This window comes from Nothoprocta perdicaria, unplaced genomic scaffold (genome assembly GCF_003342845.1).
Source record: "Nothoprocta perdicaria isolate Ctin4 unplaced genomic scaffold, notPer1 scaffold_34, whole genome shotgun sequence".
In the NCBI taxonomy this organism is placed as follows: domain Eukaryota; kingdom Metazoa; phylum Chordata; class Aves; order Tinamiformes; family Tinamidae; genus Nothoprocta; species Nothoprocta perdicaria.
In genome coordinates this window covers 105,030-113,099 of record NW_020455577.1, presented here as the reverse complement: position 1 = coordinate 113,099, position 8,070 = coordinate 105,030, and the positions used below count along the sequence as shown (strand labels likewise).

Sequence of the window (8,070 nt, the reverse complement as noted above, 5' to 3'; positions counted from 1 at the left end):
TCTTTCTTTCTTTCTTTCTTTCTTTCTTTCTTTCTTTCTTTCTTTCTTTCTTTCTTTCTTTCTTTCTTTCTTTCTTTCTTTCTTTCTTTCCCTTGCAAGTTTAAAAATATGAAATTATTTTTTTCTTTTTAATAGAAAAAAGACTCCTCTTAAAATCCCCTTATGCATATGGCCAGTAATGCTATTTCCCCACTTTAAAAGCAGCAGTCAGGAAAGCAGAGACCTCCTTTTCCTTCACCCCCTGCTCAGCCCCAGCCCCAGGGGCCCCTCGGTGCTTGGGTGCGGGACGGGGTCTCTGCCCCCGCTGTGGTCGCGGCCCCCGACGCTGCTCCTCGCCTTGCAGGTTCGCCAAGCTGCTGCTGCGCCTGCCTGCGCTGCGCTCCATCGGGCTCAAGTGCCTGGAGCATCTCTTCTTCTTCAAGCTCATCGGGGACACCCCCATCGACACCTTCCTAATGGAGATGCTGGAGACCCCTCTGCAGGTCACTTGAGGCTCTGGCCAGCGGAGTGGCCCCCAGCCCTGCCGGGGCCCTGTGTGTCCTCCTTCCCCACTGCCCCAGCCCTTGGGGGGCTCCAGAGGCGTCCCCCACTCCGCTCCTCCGCAGCGGGATCGTCGCACAGCTGGAACCGCCCTCGAACCCTCCCTCACCCGGCCCCAGGGCCCCTGCGGATTCTCCCACCAGCTAACCAGCCACCTGCCCCCTGCCCTGTACAGATAATCACTTTAAATTATTTTTTCACTCTCAATAAAGGCCAAGGGACCAAATATATGATGTATGAGAGAGGYGCCAAGTGGACGGTCAGGACCGTGTCCCCCTCGGCCAAGGTYACGGGTCCTGCACAGGGCTGGGGCCCCTGACAGGACTGCTGCAGCAGCTGCCACGGAGCAGGTAAAGGCTGAGCAGCCTCCGGTGTGTCCAAGGCRCACGTGGGGCTTATCCTGAGGGGGAAAACGTCCTCCCTGCATCCCGGCGGAGCTGCCTGGATTRTCGTTATTGGGAAAACAGGCGCAGTGTTAAATGACGGGCCGCTCTCCCCCGCAGCCGGCGGCGTGGGATGCGGCCGGGCTGTGTGCGGCCCCTGCCCGCTTGCAGTGCTGGGGCGGCTGGGAAGCAGGGATGGCCGCGGCGACGGCAAGGGGAGAAAGGTAGGAAGGAAACGGTCTGTTRGGAGCTCCATGTGGTGATGGCTCATCATCCAGTCCTTCACTGGGAAAGGAGGTAGCCTCCAAAGAGTAGAAGAAAGAAACTGGAAGCCAAAAGCTATGAAATCCGCCACATTCACTCTCCCCCCCCCCCCACCTATGAACCTAAAAAAGTTTGTCCCTTTCCAGAAGAAGGGACAAACAGTGACCAAAGGACTTTATTTATTTATTTATTTATTTATTTTAATTGAAAATGAAGCTTTCTCTTGAAAGGGAATTTTTTTCTAAGGAAGAAGCAGTGTCCAAGCTGTTCTTTGGGAAAGTCAGGCTGGGGAGCTTGATGTGTCCTGCCTGCAGCTGGGGCTGCATGGAGCCCCAGGACCCGGTGCCTGCTCGTGGTTAAGCAAAGCGAGGGGTTGTCTCTGGCCTGGGCTGCTGTGGGCTCCTCAGAGATGGTCCCCAAATAGCTCGTCTTGGCTTTGTTTCTGGTCACCAAGCCTTGCATCTCTCTTGGTTCCTCCCCGCCTCAGGTGTGGCAGTTTGCATCAAGGTAAGCTGGTGTTAGGTTAGCTAAATTGCAAAAATTGATGCCATCTTCTGAAGATAATTTGATGTTAATGCTTTTTGGTTAAGTGCACCGAATAAGCTAACCCTGCAGAAGGTGGTGCCCAAGTGCAATCTAGGGCCAATTCTTCCTAATATTGTCGGAGCAGAAATGTTCATTTCCGAGGAACTCGAAGGACTGCACGAGCTGTTAAATCACCAAGCTGTGTCTCTGTGAATAAGCCGTGGGGCAAAACCTGCAGCATGGGGCAGTAACTCCAGCGTGCCCTTCTGCTGCAGGGTGAGCTGCTGCAGCACGCGGGGCTGAGAGGGACGAGACCTGCTGGAGAGGACAGGCTGCGGCCACGGCGGTGACACTGTCCCTGTTTGGAACTTGCAGGCTGTGTTCAGCACGCCTCTTGCTGCAGCTGTGATCATCAGTGTCCTCGTGGAGCTGCAAGGTTTAATTTGGCTGAGCCATCCCAAAGCGTTTTGGGCTACACTCACTGCTCTCTGGTAGAGGTTTGGCGGAGACAGCGTGATGCCTCTCGGTGGTTTAGTTTGAGTGACGAGGGATTCAGACTCCCTACTATCACACATCAGCAGAGCAGCTCAACACACAGCCGACAGAGAGAAATAAACTGGGCAGCAAAGTGGGCTCCAGCTGCCCAGCTCAGATGTCCAGTGTCTAGTCCAGATGGCCCCGCACGTGCCCACCACAGTCAGCACAAGAAGAGCTTGCTAATTCTCATGAACAATTTCCCTAGACTGTCTTGATGTTGATCTCAAGGCACTGCCTAGGGAGCAAATCCAGACTGTTATCTGCAGTATGAACAGCCACGTTTTGCATTATTTAAGTTATGGGTGGTGATAACCAAGTCTAGGACTGACAGTCTCAGAGTGACCATTTGCGGCTCCTGAACACCCCACTACAAGTGTCTCAAGGTAAAATACCTGGTTTTGAGACACCAGATCTTCAGATGTTGTGTAGAATATGGCTTTATTTTTTTCCTCCCAAACCACTAGTCCTTTAAAAAAAAAAGTGGTGCTTGACCACRTGCTTGACCTCCAAGAGTCTGGTAGAGACATGAGCTATGGAGTGTGAAAAATAAGGTAGTGTCTGCTTGTCTGAAACTGTCATCAGCAGACGGCTGCCTTACACAGAGGGAAGAAGTCATTGAGCAGCCCGGATCTATCCACAGTCGCTGAGGACCTGAGGTATGAAGCAGCCTCCTGGGTGTACTCCTGTCCCTTAGATACTTCATCTCTGTGAAGGACTTCTAGGTACGTTAGGTGGTATCTAAGTGCTGCCCAAGAGCAGTCCTGCCCCAACACCCTCATCAAAAAGTGGGACTGCCATCCCACAGCACTTAGTAATAACTTACTAGTATGGTTTTGCTCCAGGGTGAATTGTTGCAGAACTTCAGAATGACATCCATGGAACTGAACGTATCTGCAGCCCCGAATAAATAAATAAATAAATAAATAAATAAAATGGTAAAATAGGAGAAATCACTATCATGAATATCACGTCCTCAGCCCTGGCTTTTTCACAGTTATGGTTGCACACAAAAAGAGTCAAATTCCAAGAAATGCCAAAGACTGAAGTCCATCCAGTGGTGGCATTTGTCCTTGCAGCCATAAGTCAGGATGATGGCCTCAAACTCCAGACACATCAGTCACTTTTCAGGAAAAAGAAATAGAATTCSTGTTTGAGAAACAAAGGATCCAGCCTTCTACCCCACTTACTGCAACTTGGCTCGTTCTAGCTCATCTGTGTGATTGGTACAAGGCAAAATGTCCTATTTTCATTCCTACCAGGCATCACCTCTCATGAGAGTTCTGAGTTAGCAGCAAGTTCCCACCACTATGGATGAGCTCAGTTTTAGAACATGGGCCAAAAAATTCCAAATATTTATTAATTCTAAACTGCTTGCTCTGTAGTTCTCTGTGCAAGGGACTTTAAAAAAATGGTGGGGTTAGCAAGTTATAGTAAGGACCTTAGAAAAGTAAAAAGCAAAACCAAACAAACGAGAAACAGCCTCCTCAAACTTCGTTGATTTCTATAAACTGGATTTGTTTTTTATCCAGAAATTGAGTGGGGGTGTTTTCCTACTCTGACATAGTCCGGGTTCCTCTGTTACTTCTTCAGCTCCTGTCGAAGTTCAGCGAAGTTTGGATATGTTAATTCTGGTTTGGGAATTAAAAACAAACACACACACACAAACAAAACCACAGAGAGGTTTGCGCTGCATTTGGTTTTGCATTCGGTTCAGCTCTGGGCTTGCTGCTGAGTTTGGTAATTCAAGGGCACATCCTTTGGACCCCAGATGACTTTCAGCCACCGGTGTTGCAAGAGTGGATGCGATCACGGCATGACTCCGAGCCGAGTGCCAACACTTCTGCCCTTTCCTCAAGGACTTCTGGGCTGGACTGTGCCCTGCTCTGAGCATCGCCATCGCACCGGAGCTTCTCCTGCGGCTCTCGTGGCTGCCTCGTTTCTTTATTTGTCCCCTCTCCTCCTCCCCATCCAAGTGGAGGTTCCTGGTTGTGGTGGGGACAGAGTGGGAAGAGTGCCCCTGAGCCGTTCCTATTTGTTCCTCTCAGAGAGTGACCATGTCCTCCTTGCCCCGTGGGGTAACAGCAGTGCAGGGATCCTCTAACCTCTGCTCAGCCTGTGGCTTGCTGCTCAGTGAAGGGAAACTGAGTCATGCTTTGCCTTGTCCTTTTAGATCCCRCTCTCTCAGTTAAATACTGTGCAAATGCAGCAAACTGGGGGCTGGCCTCAAGTTAGACTGCCAGATCCTGGAAAAGATGGACACAAGTCACAGGCAGTGGATGATCTAGTAAAGACCCCTTTCCATTACATACTAAGGTCCCTGCCATGAGCCTGATTCTTCATGGACTGAGGGGGGAATTAATTCCCCTCCACTCCTGGTGAGGAAGAATGTGACAGGGGAGCAGCATCCAGAACACTCTTGGCAGCTGCCCCTGCATCCCTGGTCCCACTGCATCTTTCTAACATTCCTGAAGGACAGCATCCCTATCCTGTAGGATTGGCTTCTGGTTGTGTAAGGGAAACCTGCCAGCCCGATGCCCCAAGCCCCTGCTGACACCGCACTCCCTGCTCTGCTGATTTCTTGCCATTCTGGCTTTGCTAGGTCAGGCTACCGAGACACTGGGCTGGCTGGAGCTGCTCAAGGACCCTCAGGAGGTCCAAACTGAGGCACCAGAGCCTAATGCTGCAGCTCAGCTTGCCTCAGGGGCAGACCCRAGCCCTTCCACACTGACCAGTACTATTGTACTAGTGCCCAGGTTACCAGGATAGTTCCACTTGAAAACATGGGGTCCATCCTAGACTCCCGTATTTTGTTTCCTCTCGGGAAATGCAGACAGGATGCCCGTGCTCACCTGGGCACTCCTCAAGGACACGACCTTGGTCCCTGTGTCATTCRTGCCACCCCCCTGTGGGGATGTCTTGATGAGGAGGCTGCCCCCCAGCTTTGCTTCCCAAGAGGCTGTGAGCGCTCAGACCCCTGGGTGCCAGCGGGCACAGGAGGGCAGACCCCCAAACCTCCCCAGAGCAGCCCCATCCTCTGCAGAGGCGCAGCGGGTCCCTCGCAGGCAGTACGGAGGTGGGGGAGGCTGCGGGTCCCCGCTGTGTCCCGGCCTGCCCGGGAACAGGGAAAGCCCCGAGGGCAGAGCAGGGAGAAGCCCGGGGGCTCCGGGAACATCTCGCCAGGCGCCGGGCATCTTCTCTCCTCCCAGCTCTCCCCATTTCTCGTTTTTCAGGGGCAGAACGGGCTTGGGGATGGGAAGCCCCAAGTCCCACCATTCCCAGACGGGGGTTTGAAGGAAAAAGGAGGGGAATCCCATGCGGGTTCCCTCCGCAGCCGACGCGCTTTGCTGGGGCAGCCACCCTGGCCCCTGCGGGACCGAGAGACCCGCAATGAGTTAAACCRTGCTCAGCGCCGCCCGGGGCAGCGGCTGCAGGTGACGAGCGCTCCCAAACAGGTCTCCAGCTTTGATTTTTTTTTGTTCCCCAGCAATCGTTTTCCTTAAATATCCGCAGAGCGGCTGAGACGACGGAGGCATCCCCAGCCTCCCTGCTGCCTCGAGCTGGGCTCTGGCTTCTCCCGACCCCCTGGACAGCCCCCTCTGCCCGGCCCGGGCTTCTCCCACAGCGGGCGAGCTGACAGGGGGTCGGTTTCACTAGCAGGAGAGTCACCTGCGGCTGGGCATCACCCTCCAGGTGTTCGTTATTTATTATTAAATTTCCTCCTTTCGGTGTAGCTTTTGGAAAAAAAAAAGAAAGCAGAATTAAAAAAAGAAAAAAAAAGAATAACTAAATGGGAAAAATAAATAAAGGGGGGGAAAAAAGGAAAATAAAAAAAAAAAAAAAAGAAAAAAGGAAAGAAAGGGAAAGGGAAGCGGAGCCGGGGCCGCTCGGTGTCGGCGCTGCCCCCGGGGCCGGGAAGGGCCGCCGGCCCCTCGAGGCGTGGCAGGGCCGGTGCCTGCAGCCAGGCAGGAGAGCGGGGAGGAAACTTCTTCCGAGTGGGGTGGAGAGGGGAGGGCAGGGGGTGGGGGTCGGGCAGGGAGGTATCAGCTCCAGGAAATGTGTCTTGGCAGCAGTCGGCCGGGCGCTTCCCCGCAGGTTAGTGCGCTCCGCCGCCGTCCAGGGCGCGCGGACCCGCTCCGCGCCTCGGCTCCGGCCAGCGCCGGCCTCGGCCAGGAGGACGCAGAAGCCGGAGAGGACGCAGAAGAAGCCGGGGAGGCCGGAGCGGCGGCAGGATCCCCCCGATCCCGCCTGCCTGCCGGGGGGCGCCCCCGCTTCCCCCCGCCCGGGACGCCGCAGGTAGGGGCGGCGGCGGCCCCGCATCGCGCCAGCCGTCGGGTGCGAGGCCGGGGGGCTCCGCGGCCGCCCCGCGGGGGGATCGGCGGCGAGGCGGGCGCGGGGCTGAGCGCGGCGCCTCCGGGCTCTGTTGGCAGGCGGGCGGCGCGGCCCCCTCGCCCGCCGGGGCTCCTCACCATGCTGGACGGGCTGAAGATGGAGGAGAATTTGCAGAGCGCCCTGGACCCCGCAGCCCCCTTCTCCTCGCTGCTGGGTAAGTCGCTGGAGGGACCGGCCCCCTTCGGCCCCGCCACGCGAGTCCGCGGCGCCCCTCGGCTCCGCCTGGCGCCCTTCTCGCCGGCTCCGTTTTCGTTCCACAATTTAATTAAGTCGCTCCCCGCCCGCACCCCCGTCTCCCGCGGGGCCAGGCGCTTTCCTTCGCCTTGGAAAACACGCGATTTTCCCCCTTCGCATGCGAACGCCGTTCTCAAGCCATCGGCAGCGCTCCGAGCCGCGGCTCTGCCGGCGCCCTTCCCAAAGGGAAACGAAATCGGGGCCCGTTTGCTCCCCCTCGAGCTGCCGTACGGTTCGTCCCTCTCTCCGGAGCCCGGAGCAGCGCCCTGCGCACCCGCCAGCCCCGGGGAGCAGCCGGGATGCCCCCGGCCCGCCCCGGGCTCCAGGCTGCGCAGCCGGGCAGGATCTTCCACAGGGAGCAGCGGGATCCTCCGTGCATCCAGCTTCCTGCCGCCCGCCCCTTCCACCTTTCCCCCTTTCCCACAGGCAGAGCCGCGACCCCCAAGTCGGTGTGCGAGGGCTGCCAGCGAGTCATTTCGGACCGCTTCCTGCTCCGCCTGAACGACAGCCTGTGGCACGAGCAGTGCGTGCAGTGCGCCTCGTGCAAGGAGCCCCTGCACACCACCTGCTTCTACCGCGACAAGAAGCTCTACTGCAAGCTGGACTACGAGAAGTAGGTGACCGTCCCCTGTCCCCCTGCAAAGTCCCGTGCTCCAAGCCCCAGCGCTGCAGGGGACACTCGCGCTCGGCTGTGCTCCGGCAGCTCCCGGCTCGCGGAGCCCCCAGTGCCRGGTCCAGGCGCTCGGTGCTGGGTGCGCCAAGAAGTGTTGCTCTTATTAGGGTGCATTGAAGTTTYGCCTTGGCCAGCTGCATCCCGAGTTTTACCGTCCTTAGAGGTGTTTTATTGCTCTTGGTTGGTGCTGCGGGAGCTCGGGAGCCTCTTGGTGCCACCTGGGCAGCCCAAGGCTACAGAGGGAAGGGGTAAAGGTTTTAGCTGCTCCTTTGGCTTTCTTGTCCTACCAAGCGCTGCTGTGAGGAATGTTATATCTTGCCCCAAGCCTCGTCCTGCTCGGGCCTATTTTCCTAGCATCAGGTGCTGGGGGCTTTGCTGGAGACTGTGACAGGGCAGGAATTTGGACTGGGGCTGAGGTCTAGAGCTCCCAGCCCCACTGCTGACCAAAAGCATGGGGCCAACAGGAAACCTGTAGGAGGAAGAGGCTATGGGGATATTTTCTCCCTTCTTTCCGCATACTTTTTT

The 8,070-nt window shown here is 56.3% G+C and overlaps 2 protein-coding genes across 2 annotated transcripts in view; both read left to right on the top strand.

The window, feature by feature from the left end:
* The window catches only part of RXRG (retinoid X receptor gamma), a 21,991-nt gene extending 21,238 nt beyond the window's left edge, over positions 1-753 (top strand). Inside the window, exon 10 of the mRNA XM_026043874.1 lies at positions 344-753. Within this exon, the coding sequence (XP_025899659.1) occupies positions 344-491 (148 nt within the window). The 3' untranslated portion in view covers positions 492-753. The remainder of the gene's footprint in view (positions 1-343) is intronic.
* A 5,963-nt stretch (positions 754-6,716) lies between these two features.
* The window catches only part of LMX1A (LIM homeobox transcription factor 1 alpha), a 29,879-nt gene continuing 28,525 nt past the window's right edge, over positions 6,717-8,070 (top strand). The window contains exons 1-2 of the mRNA XM_026043885.1: positions 6,717-6,792; positions 7,299-7,485. Coding sequence (XP_025899670.1) covers positions 6,717-6,792; positions 7,299-7,485 — 263 coding nt within the window. The remainder of the gene's footprint in view (positions 6,793-7,298; positions 7,486-8,070) is intronic.